Raw genomic sequence first — 18,582 nt, forward strand, 5'->3', positions numbered from 1 at the left:
ATGATGATGATGATGATGATGATAGTAATACCAGCTACTCTCCACTGAGCACTTCCAAAGTTCTAGGGACTGCCCTGGGAACTTGATGTCTATTAACCTATTGAATGTTAACAAGACTCCAGAGAGGAAGGTACCCGCATCCCTAGTTGTGGTGACAGACCTGGAGGTCCCAATCACTGAGACTGCAGAGCTGGTGGTGGGGTTTGGTGCTCGCAAGGCAGTCTGGCTTCAGAGTGCCTGTTCCCTACCACACTGCAGCTTTCTGTCTCTACAAATTTAATCTCTGCACATTTGAGCACCTAATGAGATAATGGATGTGCAAGTGCTTAGAAAAATATAAGTTACTCCATAAATGTTAGTTATTAGTATCATTATCTAATTATCTAATTATATAGCCACATGGTCTGAGAATAATAAAGCCTTAATTGGAATTTGTCCTAAAAACCTTATGACAGTATGATCCCATATATCACTTAATGCTTTCTTTCAACACCCTGTGTGAGCTTTCATTTTACAAATGAGACTTTTCAAGACATAGATCATTAAAATGGCTCGCTTGATATTAAAAACAAAATCTAGTGTCAGGGCAAAGAGATAAGAAAAACAAAGTTCTCTCTCTGTTCTCCCAGCCTGAAATTCCATTCTTAATCGACCTCAAAATTCATTCTTAAAGTGCTGTTTAAATGTCCCCTCTATGCAGCCTGCCCTGATGTCTGGCTGTCCAGGGTACAGGATCCTATCCCTCTATGTTACCTTAACCCTCTGAACAGACAAGACTGGGGGATCTTAATTGTTTAGCAGAGGGATTTTGCAGAGTATTGCACATCTGGAAGGAGGGGGATAGGATGAGAGCAGAGATTCTAAACATACTGGAGAGACTAGGACCTAGGGCTTTGCTGTGCAGAGAAATGAAACCTACAGTAATCCCAGTGGGGGTAGTGGCTTCATTAGGAAGGGAGAGGAAGTTGCTTATGTAAGAGACATTTTAAAAGAAAAGCTGATGAAGTCTTGGTGACCAAGTGGAGATAGGAAATGAAGAAGAGCCAAAAGTTACGGGACACTCTTCAGCTGACCACTGGAAGGATAATATTACTGCCATCACTGATAAGTCCCAAGAGTTTCCCACTCTGCCCAGTGCATTATTCTAGAAAACTGAGCAGACAGAACTGCCTTGTGACAATCAGCCACACACCTTCTGTTTCCACAAGTTTTAAGGTGATTTATTGGGAGTTGCTAATTCTGGTCTGCCTCAGTTGAACATCTGTCCCGGAATACAATATATATTCACTCAATGGGTATGGAGAAAGCAGAAACTTCTACCATGTGGTATTGCCAAGGATAAGATTGGCAGGAGATTGTGTGTATTGACAACTCAGTGTTTTGGGGTAGGATGGACTTAATTTTTAAATTACTTGGAGGAGATGGTGGGAATTTATGTAGTTAGAAAGCTACTCTGGGCTTGATTTTAACACTGGCTCTCACATAATCTGACAAATTTAATCCTTCTAGGACTTAAATAATTTCCAAGCTCAACGTTTGATTATGTGTAAATGAAATTTTAGGACAGAGCTATAACTATCAAAATCATCAGTACTGAAAGCCAAAGCCACATGAATAAAACAAGTTCTCTAAAGAGTAATTATCAATTTAATTCCAAGGGATCATCTTACTATTAAAAGGAAAGTATTAACAAGAATTCGTTAAACAGCTAGGAGATCTAGGCAATGTCTGAAATAGGTGATCATGAGTGTTTTGTGAGCCTGCTAAATCAGGACAGTTAGAGAAATAAAAAAACCTACAAATTGAGATGGAACCTTGAGCCCTGGACACTTGACAGTGGCGGCTTTGTTTAGATTTATCTTTGTCAGGAAGTTTAGAAACATTCCATAATTACTCTTAGGTTAATTTGATTCTTTAAAATTATATCAAATCTTTATGTAGCCCTTGAAAACAATGGCAACAAGATTCACAGGTATCGGTAACTGACAAGAGAATTGGCGTTAATTCCCACTCTCCTGCTATTCACCCTCAGTGGAAGTTTAAGAATGATTTGGAGGTTAAGTGTTACTTTATTTTAAACGAGAGTAAATTGCTAGAGCAAGATCAAATAAAGAGAAAGGGGAAATCTCTTTATATAAAGCATTAAGTGAGAATAAAAAGAAGAGGGGGTGGAAATTATATATTACACACAAAAGAACTGTTATAAATTACAAAATCAATTAGAAAATCTACCAATTCTTTGTATGATTATCAAATTGATTTATACCAAGCTCAAAGCACTTTAGTCATATCTAACTACAAGTTAACTCTATAGAGTAGAAATATTGACTTTTGTTTAAATTGCCCTATTAATAAGGTTCATTGATAGGAGCAGTTTCTTCTTTATGGGCTTTGAATGAACTTGTCAATTTACTAACTTACTTGGAATAAGAAGTCCCTAGCCATGACACATTGGCTCTTTCCCCCCAGTCTTCATTAGTAACCCAAAAACCTCACAGTACAAGCTCTGCCAAGGAATCCCCTGAAGACAGTGATTGAACCCAGCTACCATTCCTAGAATTAACTGAGGGGAAAACTTGCTATGCCAGGAAATGTAGAGCGATGTGGTTGTTGTATGGGCAGGTGTGTTTTTAAACTTCATTTCAAAGTCTATTCCCAGAAGATCGATTCCATGTAGTCAACTGCTTTTCCTGTTTAATGTTTTATGTGAAAATTAAAGCTATAATGGTCTCAGGAATAGAGAAGTACTCACTTAGCTTTTAAAACTGATTTAGATTCAAGCAATGTTACTGGCTTAATTAGTTTGCTTTTCAAGTTTTACCATGTATGGAGAATTGAGCATTGGTTAAGTGTCCAGACGATGCAATAACTTTCTTACTTTTTTACATCTGTGCACAGGGAGGGACGTAAGAAAAAACTAAAGTTTAAATGTACAACTTTAAATAAAAATGTATAGTTCAAGAATGTATTTTATGCATTGGATTTGACATGACACATATGACCTGTATAATCATAGAATGATATTTTATAGTTTGCTCCATTCCTTAAGTATTTTCTTATAGAAGTTTATATTCAGATTATATACGATTTAAAAAGTGAATGTATCACAAAGTCAGAAAACATTTTATAAATATATATATATATTAATTTTATATTAATATATATCAATATACATATATATATTAATTTTATTTCTTAGTATCAATAATTACGCAAAGGATTGAAAATTGATACAAATAAATTTAGAAGAAAACTAAATTTAAAAGTTCTGCCCTGACAACACTATACTTTATTTGTGGACTTAACACCAGCATTAAAACCAGCTTTGGATTTGCTGGAAATCTCTTCCTTGGCTACCCACATGGCCTGCTTGTGCAATTTACTCAGGTCCCTGATCAAACACCTTCTCACAGTGGAAGACTTCCTGGCCCTTTGATCATTCTCTCAAAACAAGAGAGGCTCTCAAACTTTCCAGTCTCATGAACTTTCACACTCATGAAAATTACCAAGGACCCCAGAGAGCTTTTATTTCTATGGGTGATAAAGAAAGCTACTTCGTGTATAAACACTGGAAAATATTTAAAACAAGAGCATACATCAATGCGCCCTCTAAACAATGATGCTTTTATTCCCCGTGGGGCTCTCATCCTGTGAGACCCTCGTTCTCACCCTAGCTCTCACTGTGCGGGGGTGAGCATGGATAACATTGGAGAATTATTGTGAAAATTGGTGCCTTTTATTAGAGCCCCTGGGAAGGTCTCAGGGGCCCCCAGGATTTTTAAGTACCCAGTACCGGCTTTGGCATTGCTTGCAGTGAGCATCCACCTGAAATTACAGTATTTAGATGGCTTGATTTCAGAATTCCCTGACTAGAGTGTAAATACCACAGGGCAGAGACTCTGTGGCAGTGTTAGTAAGTGTTTAATAAACAAATGTAAAAAAATGAGTGATTATAACACCTACCTGGGCCTATGGTGATATAATAAAGCCTCAGTATATTAAGATTTGCTTACATCAGTTGCTGTGGAAGTGACTTATTTGATCAGAGGCAGTTTTAGTGTTGTTGTTGTTGTTGTTTAAATATTTATTTGTAATGATTTCAGAGAGGAAGAGAGAGGGGGAGAGAGAGATAGAAACATTAATGATGAGAGATAATCATTGATCGGCTACCTCCAGCACATTCCCTACTGGGGATCTAGCCCACAACCCGTGCATGTACCCTTGACTGGAATCAAACTTGGGACCCTTCAATCCAAAGGCCAAAGCTCTATTAACTGAGTCAAACAGGGTAGGCTTAAGTTTTAACTTCTGAGAGATCTCACAACACATCTCCATAAGGTGTTACCAGGAGACCTCGCCTTTCGCTGTCTCTTGGGGAAAGTCTGTTTATTCTGCTTATTCTGATTTTTCTAATGAGGGCTTTCAGCCTCTACTTTTTCTCATGCTCATACCAGTTCTGATACAGTTCTGGCTTTTTGCACCTGGTGCTCATATGAAAGTTGTAGGCATCTATGGTGCCTTGAAAATTCAAAACCTAATTATGTTTCCATTAGAAATTTCCACCAGGTGCTAACTTTTTACTTTACCCAGAAGACCCTAAGAGTGATGTTTTTAATGAGAACTCTACATTGTTCTTCCTTGCTTAAGGAGCATTTGGTAATTTATGTCTTTGCCTTCCCTTTGATTCCTAGGTTTGACTCTGAGCTGGTGACCTCTTTGGAGAAGGCCTAACATGCTTCTTAAATACCTACGTGTTAGAAGAAAATCAAAGAAAAATAAATTGAACATTAGCTAAAAAAAAAAAAAAAAGGTAGTGACAGTATCTGGAAAGAAAGATTATAGCTCCCTGTAGACAGAATGACACCCGGTGAGACACCTGGATTTTTCCTGACTTTTGATCACAAACTGCCACTGCTGGCTTCCCGTAGGCTCTAGAAATGGGTGGAAGTGGGTGTGAGCTAATTTGGTATCTAAAAACTTGGAACAATAATGATCTTCTGGAAAGGAGACTGTCTCATTAGTTTTTCAAAACTTGGACCATAAGGCATAGGATAATGTGATTTCACGGGAAATGAACAATCTGAGGATAAACTCAACTGACTTGAATAAATGCTTCCAGGAAATGACTCAGGGTCTTCAGAGTCCTAGTGACAGTCCTCAATCACGGGTGAAGTGAGGCAGCAGCAGGACTTGAATCCTGGCTCCAAGGAGAGGGGAGGCTAGGCCACCTGTGCCCCCACCCAGAGGCTCTCCACCCTGTCAGGCCTAACTAAGCCTTTAGCTGCCACCACAATAGAAAATCAAACAAGCCAGTAAATCCTCTTTCCCTGAGAATGACATTAATAATGTGAGTCACATAATCAATGTATTTCTCATTTTGATTTGCTTTATAATTATTATAAAAACCTTACCCTCCTAAACCATTTCAGCATCATTTGTGAATTGGAATTATGCAAATATTTAACTTGGAATTATGCAAATATTTACCTCATAAGGATGTCTCTTACCTTTATTATTATTGCATAAGAATATATGGAATTATATCTTAAAGCATTTTAATAACATGATCTCCCAACAATTCTCTCACTACACAGAATTAAGTGTACTCACAGTAACTAAATGAAAACGACCAACTATAAATCAAGAGTACATGATATATTCATTTTGTCAAACTACATATGACTGTTTTATTTGGATTTCACCTTCTCAGATGGTACCTTCCATGATTGATTCTTGATTTTTTGAATATATTCTGATTTGAAAACTCAGACTAAGATGACATTCCATTCTCTGCCATAACATTCAGAATATATTAAGCTCTTAAAATTTTATTGCTACTGGATGCTGGTATTTTCTAGGATATGGTGAAACTTCAATTTGCTACAGACAGAAATAATTACTATTTCAAAATATAATATTTAAAGCAATTAACAATTCCTATAAACATGTAAGTCCTTTTTTTCCCAAGGTGTCCATTCAATTTCTGATTTTGACTGACATATTTTTGTTACTTTTTGGCTGGTATAATCACCCCTTTCTCTGAGCTTATTTCTCAAAGGATGCATGGATTAAATAGGGTAGCTTGTCCATAGCAGTTTGGGTCAAGCTGTACATTATGTGAGATGCTAATGGCCCCGAGCTTCTGTCAGTAACATTTTTCCCCCAGAAAAGCAATAGCAATTTTCCTAGTGACTATGTGACATATATTTGCTGGAATTGAAATTACACAGCTGGCGGTCACAGAACAGTGCCAGTGGCTAAGGTTGTATACATGATTTGCATACTGTTCAGAATGGATGCCACTTAAAAAAATGCCACGTGTTGAGAAACACTGGTAACTGTATGATACTATAGTCAGTACAGTAGAGCCGTTATTACTAGTCTGTGGGTCAAGAAGATTGGCTAAGACTCAAATTTTATTTTAATCAGATTTTGGAAAGAAATATGGAAAAAGCTTTTAAAAACAATAAATTAAGTACTATGCACTTAGAAGTAGAGATTGGTTGCCACTTAGAACTGTTCCATGCTGCTTTTAGACTGTATTTAGTGTTGTTGTGTTTTCTGAGTTAGGACTAAGAGGCTGGCTCTCAAGGGCAGTGTGCCAGGTCCAGTTTTGCATTAGCTATTTCATATCTGTTCTAGCTAATGAATCCATTGATTGGATAATCACAAAATCAAGGGACTAGCAGAATCTGATGGGCTCATAATACTAGATGAAATGTGTCATAGAGCCACAACATATCTATGTGCTGAATTTATATATCAAGAATATAAACATGGTATTTTTCTTTCACTGACTGGCTGATTTCACTTAGTATAATGCTCTCCAGTTCCATCCATGCTGCTGCAAATGGCAAAAATACCACATGATATCACTCATTTATGGATAGTAAAGAAAATTACAACCTGATGAACAAAAAGACAGATACAGAGGCAGAGAAGCACCGAACAGACTGTCAAATTACAGTGGGAAGGCTAGGGAGGGTTGCGGGGGCAGGTAAGAGATCAACCGAAGGACATGTATGCATACATATAAGCATAACCAATGAACAATGGACACAGATACCGGGGGAGGAGTAGAAGGAGGGCATGTTCCTGGGGGTAGGAGAAGCCAGGGGGAAGTCAATGGGGAAAAAAGGAGGCATATGTACTACTATATGTAATACTTTAAACAATAAAATAAAATTTTTAAAAATGAAAATAAAAATCAATAAAAAATAATTTAAACATGATATCTTCTTCCAGCCTTTAGCAGAATGTTCTGCTGATTACTTTCTTTGCTCCCCATATTAATTCTCTGCCCTTTACCCCATATACACTGTAGCACAGGAGTCCCTTCTGTTTGTTTTCTGACTAGATTTGGCTATTAGGAAGCGCAGGAAGGGCAGAGAAGGTGAGAGGAGAGAAAGGTCCTATGTTATACCTCTGCTCCTGCCATGCCTCTTGACTCTGCTGCTACTATTCCCTACACTTTCCTTCAGGACTGAGGGTGGAAAGGGCTTCTGTTTGTTGCTGTTCCCTGTGAATCTCAGCAGACATAATTTATTCCATTAATCTTTGTAAATAGTACCTCAAATTCCCATCAGTTCAACTCTTTTGAGAAGAATCTATTTCCATTTTGAACCTTGATACAGATACAAAAACTTGGATTTTATTTGATAAGTACTTAAAATTAGCAACAGTTAATATTCAAAATATTAGTTATCCACTCAATATTTTTAAATTAATTTCCTAAATTTTTCTCAATTAATTCTTCTCAAACTGACTCTGAAAATGTTAAGAACAACAATATTTCACATTTCACTGTGGTTCAGAGCCTATGGCATAAAACTTTTAGGTGGCACTTCTACAACCTGTTTCTTTCTTTGGTTGTTATTGTGTTTGCCTTATTTCTTTCCTATCTCCAAACAAGGAAGGGTAGGCTTATAAAAAAGATAATCAAGTAAAATCTTAGGAGTTTTCAGACAGCTAATTCAGTAAATAATAACTAATCTTTTTGAAAAACAAAAATCCAGCAGTGATCAAATTTGTTTCAGTAGATCCCAAAGCCTGGTTCTTAATTTTAATATAATTATACTAGAGGCCCAGTGCATGAAATTCATGCATGGGGGGGGGGGGGTGTTCCTTAGCCCAGTATGCACCCTCTCCAATCTGGGATTCCTCGAGGGATGTCTGACTGCCCTTTCAGGCCCAATCCTACCATATTTGTTGGGATTCATTTATCTTCTATAGTTGAAACTTTTTAACCTTGAGTGGAGGCCAGGGCCAGTAAGGGCAGGTGGAAAGCTTGGTTTTCTCCATTGCCAGGGAAACCCAAGCCTCCTGCTCTCTCTGTGGCTGCAGCCATCTTGGTTGGGTTAATTTGCATACCTGCTCCTGAATGGCTGGTGGGCGTGACTTGTGGGTGTAGCAGCAAAGGTACTTTTGGGACTCCTGTGCTACAGTGTATATGGGGTAAATTTGCTTATTACTCTTTTATTAGATAGAATTTTTGCTTATTTTTTGTTATTCAATTTTAGGAGTTATTATTAAAATGTGACCTTTATATGCTTTTTAAAATTGATTTCAGAGAGGAAAGGAGAAGGAGAGAGAGATAGAAACCAATGATGAGAGAAAATCATTGATTGGCTGCCTCATGCATGCCCCCTACTGGGGATTGAGTCCACAATTCCAGCAGGTGCCCTTTACCAGAATAGAACGTGAAACTTTTCAGTCTGCAGGCCAACATTCTATCCACTGACTAAACCGGCTAGGGCTATACTTTTAAATGTATAAGATTGTCTTTACCATGTGGTAGCAGATCAATATTTATAATTATTCCTTGGACATATATAAAAAATGTATATTACCATTCAGCAAATATAAGTTAATTTATTATATTTGTTCTGGATTTCTATGGCTTTTTCCTCTAGTATTCAGTCTAGTTGATAAACAGGCATTGATATATTCATAATATTTTTCATCAACTTTATCATTTTTAATATTTTTGTTTTAATATCCAGATGCTATGTAGTTTGGTGCATATATGTTCACTAGATTTTATTATAAGTTTATCACATCTTTATAAGTTGTTTTCACTTTGTTTTTGACCATGCTTAGTGCTTCTGCATGAAATTCCACTTCACTCACATTTGCTTTTCAATTCCACTTTTTGTGTTCTTTGTATTTGCAGTCACTAGTGTATCTATTCCTTTGATTTCAACATTTACTTCATTAATATTAGTGTCTCATAAACATCACATCACTATTTTATCTTTGTTTACTACAAACTTGAATTTTTATTTTTTTTCAAAGAAATCCATTGTGTTTACAGGTAGAGCTAGATTGGTAGAGTCAATTTATCTCATTTTAATTTTACTTTTTCTTATTTTTATATACTTTCCAGGTATTAAAACATCCCCTCTCCTAACCTCATAATAAAATATATTTATTATTTTAGTGTCAAATATGAGATATCCAATATAATCCTAAGGTACACTATTTTATCTCTGCTTTCCTTACTGTCTAATAAAGGGGGACTTTAAGTACATCAAATCTTAATTAAATATATTTTAAGTTCAACTGCCGATAAAAAGGAAATAAATTTATTGACTCAGAGAGAAGAGGAAACTATCCTACATTTTAAAATATAAAATAGAGAGAACAAAAATCATGGATCTTACTTTAGGAGCTTTATTGAGGGGATCTATTTAAATAAATTGAGATATTCATGATGATACTGCCCTATGAGTAGTGGAATTAGAAAGATTATAGAGAAACTACACTAATATGTAAGTGAAATGGTTTCAAGAGCACTATACTATTTTATTCTTATATCTTCTTCCTTTTCTATGGCAAACCTTGATGAATATTCAAGGAAATTTTATTTTTAAAAATTAAGGAACAAAATGCTCCACTGATTTCTAATGTAGAAATTATCAAGATAATGTAAGTTTTAATGATTTAGATTTTAGCTTTTTATAGGATTTTATTGAAATGAATTAAGATAATTTTATGATTTATTAATGTGAGGCTCATTTCAATTCAGCACTTTTATTTTACATCTCAACCAGTCTGGTTGAAAAATATGTAATTAAGTGGAGGTAAAGAAATCTTTAAATACTCTATTGAGATTAATACAGCAATATAAAATTGCTAAATATAGAATTGTAAAAAGTGTATTACACTTAAACAGTAGCATATATTACATCCAATTTCCTATTTTGTTATATAATTTTAAACCATATGGTTTAAAATCTCTACCAACAATAATATGTAGGAGTAAGGCATTGTCAATTAATTTTAAAGCAGACACTGATTTGATTAAACACATATATGATGTGTTCATACAATGTGCTGGTCTAGAGGCTAAAATGTTTATCAGAGAATTGTTGAGAATCACAATTACATCAGTAATTGGTGAAAATAATCATTATATCAATAATTGGTGAAAACATTAGATGCCAATTACTGATTTAAGAGCATTTACAATTTCATGTGAATTGGGGAGGGGTAATGTGGGAAGGAAGTAGGTGAGAGTGAAGCGAAATACATAACATAAGTATAAATATGTCTAGAAGTCCTATTCAATATGTCTCATAATATTAGTTATATTAGAAAAATAATGGCATGATATTTTTTTAATTGTGTTTGAATATAATTGTCACTTGACTTACTTTCACTTGTGGAATAATCCTGTGGGTCAAGTATTCCAGATTCCTGCAGCGATCTAATACAGGAGTCCACCAGCTCCAGACCTGTTGTGAGTTCGTCTTCGATATCTTTTTGACCATCTGAAATTGTAGTATTTTAAAGTCATAAACATGAGATGATATTAAAGCTTAAGGTAATCATTTAAAAATCAAAAGTACTATGAAGTTCTCAGTATCATAGTGTAATCTTCAGTCAATCAGCATTAAAAGCTAACTCCCGCCCCCCTATCCCCCAATTCCATGATCACATGAAGGACAGAAAGTGACTAGGGAATTGTGAGAACTTAGGTCCCATGAAATTGTGAGCTATCACAACTTCACTTAATTTTAGTGTTATGGTGTTGTCATGCTCATTTTCATAAGTCTCTTCCTAAAGTTCATAAGGAAATTAATCAATAGAGACACATGTAATAAATGTTCATCAAGAAGGCATACGTGGCCCGACCCACCTGGCTCAGTGGTTGAGCATTGACCTGTGAATCAGGAGGTCATGGTTCAATTCTCAGTTGAGCCATATGCCCCGGTTGTAGGCTTGATCCCTGGTGTGAGGCATGCAGGAGGTAGCCAATCAATGATCCTCTCTCATCAATGATTTTTTTTTCTCTCTTTCTCCCTCTTCCTCTGTGAAATCAACAAATCAATAAAAATATATGTTTCTTTAAACAAAGAAAGCTTACTTTACCTTGTGACTGCCAGTGAAACTGCTCTTCTGCTGAACTGTAAGAAAGAGAACACATAGGTATAATGCATGAATTGGAAACAAAAGGACCCTACACAACATTAGGGTAGTAATGGTGGCTCCTGGGACTTGTTTTAATTTCTTACTGAAAAAGAGACCTCCTTTTGATACAATCTTAACTTTAATCCATTTGATGTACACCCCTTTTGATTCACAGGTATTAGCATATTATAAATAGATATTGTCCAGTAATTTTCAAAAGAACAGCTCAATTTTCACAAAGCCAAACATATTATACTTGTTCCTTATAATAGTTTTTATATACATGCAGTGCTTTTAAAACACAAGTCTGAAAAGTTTCATGTAGACTTTGTAATGCAGTTTAAAAAAGAAATAATACTCCCCCTTTTCATTACAAGGATGACATAATAAACTTATACCTTCTTATAGACATATCAGGTGAACTGTTCCTTTAAACTGATTATTATAGTTTACATTAAGTAATTTAAAAATTATAACATTTTACTACCAATTGAATATGCAGTTCCCAAATTCTCACTGTATACATTCATTTAATAAAATGACCCCAGTGTGCGTATGTTCACATGCATAATATACCAAAGATATTGTGCAAAATGCAACTATGTAGAAAACAGATTCATTTTGAATGCTTTATTAAATATATGCATACATTTAAAATGTCTAAGTATAAAAAATTCATTATACACATAAATACTTCCAATATGCCCCATTTAATATGTTAATAATTGAGAAATCTAGATGCCAATCACTGACAGACATCACTTCCAGAATGATTTTCTACATTTATTCCACTGCATCTTTTACTCTGATCAAGTAGCTTCTATGAATAGCTCATCAGTTTCCCAACAGCAAGTGGGTTTTAGAACACTAATCTATACCTTGGAGATGACTTTTGAATACATTTACAGGAGGAAAAAGGAATTCTGGCATAAATCAGGGTTCAGAAAACCCATGATTGATATAAATGAATACATGAGTAATCCCTTAAGAGACATATAGCTTTTACAGGGTATATTGCTTTGAAGCCAATACATATGAGCAAACTTGAAAATGGTTTTACAGTGATGAGAGCTATAGACATTAGATACATGAAATGATAACATTACAAAGTCAATCCAGTGCAACTTTTACCATCTATCTACAAAGCTTAACACTTAAAACAGAATTGTCATCCTATAATCAATATTTTAAAAACTGCAGAGCATGTTCACTTAATAAGAGATGCTAATATAGAAGTAGAAAATACTTTCATACTTATAGCAAGTGGAAGAATGGCCCTCTCTCCTCATAGATATGGCCACATAAAATCCCTAGAAACTAAGAATTGTTATTGGGGAAAAACGGTTTTGCAGATGTAATTAAAAATTTCGGATGAGTTAGTCCTGAATCCAATGATTAGTGTTTTTATGAGAGATAGAAGAGGAGGGAGAGAAAGAGAAGGCCAGTGAGGATGAAGCAGAGATTGGAATTATGCCTCCACAAGCCAAAGAATGCTTGGAGCCATCGGAACTGTGAAGAGACAAGAAATGATTAATCTCTAGGGTTCACAGCTCTGCTTGGAACTTCTCTTCTCCCTCAAACAATTAAGTTTCTTTTGGTTTAACCCTCACAATTGCAGTAATTTGTTATGGCAGTCCCAGGAAACTGACATTATTTTTTCTGTTATATCCTCCAGGATTTAGGACAACATTCCTTTTATCAGTGCAGCCCTTTTGTAAGTACTTACTGAATACCAGGTCTCTGCTTATCCACAACAATCACACATTTATTTTGGCAGATGAAGAATAACATGCTTATTGATGCTAACTAACTTGACCACAGGGATCTTAAGGAACTCAGTAGGGGATTAAACTAACCAATTCAACTCCAAAACTCACATTCCCACCTCCTAGTCTACAGCTATAGAGAAAAACACACTAAGGTTAGTTCCCACCCAATGCAGTGAGTGAGCCAGTCACTGAGAGCTTCCCCCAGGGCACACTGAAGCCCCACACTTCTCTCTCTGCAGGCACAATGAAGACCACACTTCCTGCCTCCTTGCACAGAGAAGGAGCCATGTGAAAGTCTGTGAGAAGAAGGGACAAGTGTCACTTCCTGCTCCAGGCAGAGAAAGGCAGGAATGAGATCTTCATGCTCATTTCCTGTTAAGCCCTGTGTTGCGATGGGTCCCTCAGTAAGGATGTGAAAGAAAGATCTCCGCCAGCCAACCCATACACGACAATGCATGAGTAAGAAACAAACCAATGTTTGTTAAAACTCTGATGGAGGATTGTTTCCGTAGAATAAATGTCACACTGAATAATACAAAAATGTGTCATCACCTGCCGGTGTGGCTCAGTGATTGTGCATGGATCTATGAACCAAGAAGTCACGGTACATGTCTAGGTTGCCTGCTCGATCCCCAATAAGGGGCATCTGATCAATGATTCTTTCTCATCATTGATGTTTCTATTTCTCTCTCATTCTCCTTTTCCTCTCTGAAATCAACAAGTGTGTGTGTGTGCGTGTGTGTGTGTGTGTGTGTGTGTGTGTATATATATATATATATATATATATATATATATATATATACATACTATAAGTATAAAAGTATTTTCTACTTCTATATTAGCATCACTTATTAAATCACTTATCACTTTAAAAGTGCCATCATTTATATTCATAAGGCATTTCCTGCTTCTCTCTCTTCATTTCCACACATTGAGCTGGGAGGTGTCTTGTACCCATCCTCTGAGATTTAGCCTCATTGACAATACTGGGTGATTTCATAATACAATAGTTATTTTTAATTCATGTCTTTCAAAAGTATTTCTATTTTAAGATGCAACAGAAGAAAGAAGAAGCATTTTTTTATTACAATTAAAAAATACCATTGGCAGTGACTATAAAACTATCTTCTCCAAGCAGAAGGGCATTCCTTTGGGGCAGTCAAAGAGCATTAATCACATAAATGGTTTCCTGATTCCATTGGTGCAGTTAAAATGCATTAAAAGTATGAATGATCACAGAAAGTGGAAGTCCCAAGAGAGACCTGGTTTGGATTTTATTTCCTCTGAATGTACACTTTACTCTTTTGGATAGGGGATTCTATGCAATTGCATAGTTTATTCATTAATCCCTTCTCTTAAAAACTGCTCTGAGGTGGGTGCTTTTTAAAAAGCAAACAGCTATTTATACATTTAATGAACATGGATTAGCCTGTGTCTCCATCCTTCTTATTTCAGGTGTTTAGGAATTACTCATGGAGAACTTTCTCCCAATAATATTATCCAATTTACTATAACACAAAAGTCATTTTTTGAAGCTGTTGTAACTACATGCATGTTCTATTTCAAGAAATAAAGTTGGCTTTCATTAAAAATACTATTTATTGAAATAGAAGTAATTATACAGAAATATATAAATGTAATTTAGAACATTCCAAATATATTTAATCATAACTATGTTTAAGTTCCAGAATCCAAATATTGTGAGAAAAGAAATGTATAATAAAGGCTATCATATGTAACATTAACCTTTAACTATATATCTAAATATATATATAAATCAATGATATTAAGAGTTTCAGAAACAAAATATGAAAACGACCAATTTTAGTAGCTAACACTTTATACCAGACAATATGGTAGATGATGTTCATTCCATGTCTTTTAAGATAATTAATATGTTCCCATTTTATAGATAATGAAACTGAGGTAAAAGATGTTAAGGAACTTGCTGGATATTTCAGAGCTAGCAAGTAGTAAAGCCAGAATTCTGACCCTGCCATTTGGTATTAGAGGCCACTTTCTCAACTGCCATTTTATCCACACAGTTGGCTGCATCAAAAGTAAACTCCTAGGTGATAAAAACTAAAACATAAACACTAGAAATCAAGTTTTAAAACAAGTCACATCCTAGGAGAAGCTATTTGCAATGCAATTAACATACAAAGAGTTCATTTTCAGAACATACAAAGAACTCTCACAAAGTAATGAGACAGAGATTAAGAGATCAAATAGAAGAGAGGTCAACAAATATATGTACAGCTGAGGCATAGAAAAATCAATAAGGGATGGCAACTGAACACATTAAAAAAAATACTCAACCCTATTAGGAATCAGAGGATTGAAAATTAGCCATGAGATACCTCTTTATACTCTAGGCTGTCTAACAATTAGGAAGTCTGACAGTACTCAGTGTTGGGAGAGGGTAGGGAAATAAGAATTGTTATATATTGTACATCAGGGAGTAAATTAAGGAAACACTTGGGTAAGCCATGAGACAATGCCTGGCAATGTTTTACATGCAAATACCCAACCACCCAGCAGTCTGCTCTGGGTAGAGCCTCCAGGGAAACCCATGTACCTGAGCCCAGGAGACTGTACAGGATTGTTCATGCCTTCATGTCCACAGTAACAAAACAATGGAACAACCTAAGTAATCAGTAATAGGGGAATAGAAAAATATACTGATATGATTACATATCATATATGACATTCATCTAGATTAAATTATTCATCAGTTAAAATAAGTGTGAGAATAAACAAGTCATCTTTTCTGTCAAAGAACAGTTTAGACAGCCACTATTTTGGACTGTGTAATTTGGCAGCTGCCATGTTGGCCGCATGGCTTGCAACTCCCCTGGGGACCCCATCTTGAAACTGGAAAGGCCAACCCCTCCCATCAAACTAGCCAATTGAGAAAGACTGTGAGCCTGAGCTCCAATCAAGAGTGAGGGGCAGGTCACATGCATCAGGATTAAAATCCCAAGCAGACCACCTGCTCAGTGTGAGAGTGCTTTCAGACCATGTGCTGCACACCCTTCTACATAGAAGTAAAGATATTTGCCTTGTTGCCTGACTACTAAGTATGTTTTGTGTTCTATTACCAAAACCCCTGAATTTTGGGGCTTATTTTATTTCTTACATAAGTTAGCCAGATACTACATAAATATCAACATGGGTAGTTCTCAAAAACAAAAATAGAGTAGAAAGTGCAACTTACTTACACATAAGAAATGTACTGCATGATCCCATTAATGGGAATTTTAAAACTGACTGAATACTATATATGATATATGATATGTTACACACACACACACACACACACACACACACACACACACATATATAAAATGCAGGCATTTGGAAGATTAAATAAGTTTATCTCAAGTGACTTATTAGGTGATCAGGGCCTGACCAAGTATGAATTTGCTTCCTATTTTATTACATAGTAGCGGCCCGGTGCATGGCCTGGCCTGCCTCCTCTCACAATCTGGGAGCCCTCAGAGGCAGAAGGTGACCCAGCGATGAGGCGAAGGTGATGCCCCCCCATCACACCTCTGCTGCTGCCACTACCAGCAGACGAGCCTCAGTCAGCCCTGGTTACCTGAGTCTTGGGCGGCCCTGGGAAGCTGAGCAGCCACCATCTGAGACTTGCCTATGCCTCAGACTGCCCTGGGTGGCTAGGGAGCTGAGGGGACTTGGAGATTTTGGAGGCAGGTGTATGGAGTGGCTGGGCCCAGCAGGCCTGGCCTTGCTGTGCACCTGCGGCCTTGGCAGAGCTGATGGGTATCACCATCTCTGAAGGCATTATAGTCAATTAGCATATTCCATCCTTATTGGCTGTGGGTGCCATCATCTTTGGGGATGTGGCATAAATTATCATATTTCCTCTTGATTGGCTGTGGGCACCACCATCTTTTGCAATGGTGTAAGGGTCAATTAGCATATTCTTTCTTTATTAGATTGGATTATTATATGGTTTATAGATTATGGTTTATACTAATCTATTTAATCCCTAGGGGTACACTGAAGGCCATTATGGGAGGGTCAAAAGGGGGCATATATGGGGAAATGGAAAGAGCAGGCCTTAAGAAAATACCTGAGTTCCATGGCTAGGCTGTTGGTCACAACCAGTCCTGGAGAAAATGGTAAGACATTCTCACCACAAACTCTTGGTGACAGCTTCCTTGGCTTTTCATATCCAGAGCAAGCTGTGACTGCAGTCTAATTAGGATGTGGGTAGGAAAGCACACAGTACTGGAGAATCATGGCAAGAAGAGATGCATTCAAGGCATTCTGGCACACCAGGCCATGGGACCTTGAGCACATCACATACTTTTATCCAAGCCTCAGTTTCCCTAATTGGAAATTGTGAATACAACTAGAATTTTCCTCCTGGGAATCATGTGAAAGTTAAGAAGACTGTAATGTATGTAAAACCCAACCAACAGTGCTGGGAACATATGAGGCTTTAAAGTGGCGGGAGGGTGGAGGGAGTGGAATGGGGAGAGGGGGGGGGGGGATAAGCTATTGTTATCACAAGAAGAGGAACAGAGGCCTGAGAGAGCACAGCCAGCTTAGAGGAGAGACAGTCCAATAAGTCAACAACGTGGAATTCAACATGTCTGTGCTTGGGGCCAATAAATATTATCACGAAAATGTGTTACAGGCTTTGTGGAATTGAAATTGTCCATTTTCCCACACTCAACTGGGGGAGAAAAACAAAGGCTGTCTCATCAAGGAAAGATGATTCTCTTTGACAGTGTAAGTTTTCCAATCTGTCCCACACAGGATGCTTCTCCTTGCAACCGATACTGGTCTTGCCTTAGTAAAAGCTTAGAGACAACTTGTTATTTTTAAAACCCTGGGAGAAAACAAATCAGACCAAAAGTGCTATTATGAATTCTCTTTCTGGTGTGAGGCGGAGGAAATTCACATTCTAAACTAATTTCGTTGGAGTTGGACAAATTATGCAGATGACTGATACTGCAGAGAGGTACTAGCTCCCACACTGTAGCCTGGATACACATGGTTCCAATGTTTATCACAGAACATACCACACTGTCGGGCTTGTGAGCTGGCCAGCTAGAGCTAAACGAGGGAGAATTTACATGAATTCTATTTTGTTTGTGTTCCTTCAAAATACATACTCCAGTTTCCAGCAAACACAAAGAATTAAGCCCTAGGCTCAATCACTCAAAATGTGCTAGCTACACAAAAGCCAAGCTCTTACTACGGGAAAGACATGAATTCAAGTTTCTGTACTTATATTACAAGAGACATTATATATCTATATATCTATATATCTGCATATCTATATGTCTATATGCCTATTTGTCTTATATCTATATGCCTATATATTATATATAATTTAATATCAGAAGAAGAAACAAATGGTGAATTA

General features: G+C 36.6%; 1 protein-coding gene across 7 annotated transcripts in view; it reads right to left on the reverse strand.

Moving 5' to 3' along the window:
- The window catches only part of CTNND2 (catenin delta 2), a 716,413-nt gene that overhangs the window by 317,710 nt on the left and 380,121 nt on the right, over positions 1–18,582 (reverse strand). For all 7 annotated transcript variants that reach the window (XM_036410294.2, XM_036410290.2, XM_036410291.2 and 4 more), the window contains 2 exons: positions 11,374–11,408; positions 10,656–10,772 (listed from right to left, as the gene is read on the reverse strand). In XM_036410294.2, the coding sequence (XP_036266187.1) occupies positions 10,656–10,772; positions 11,374–11,408 (152 nt within the window). The remainder of the gene's footprint in view (positions 1–10,655; positions 10,773–11,373; positions 11,409–18,582) is intronic.

Source organism: Pipistrellus kuhlii, unplaced genomic scaffold (genome assembly GCF_014108245.1).
Source record: "Pipistrellus kuhlii isolate mPipKuh1 unplaced genomic scaffold, mPipKuh1.p scaffold_m20_p_4, whole genome shotgun sequence".
In the NCBI taxonomy this organism is placed as follows: domain Eukaryota; kingdom Metazoa; phylum Chordata; class Mammalia; order Chiroptera; family Vespertilionidae; genus Pipistrellus; species Pipistrellus kuhlii.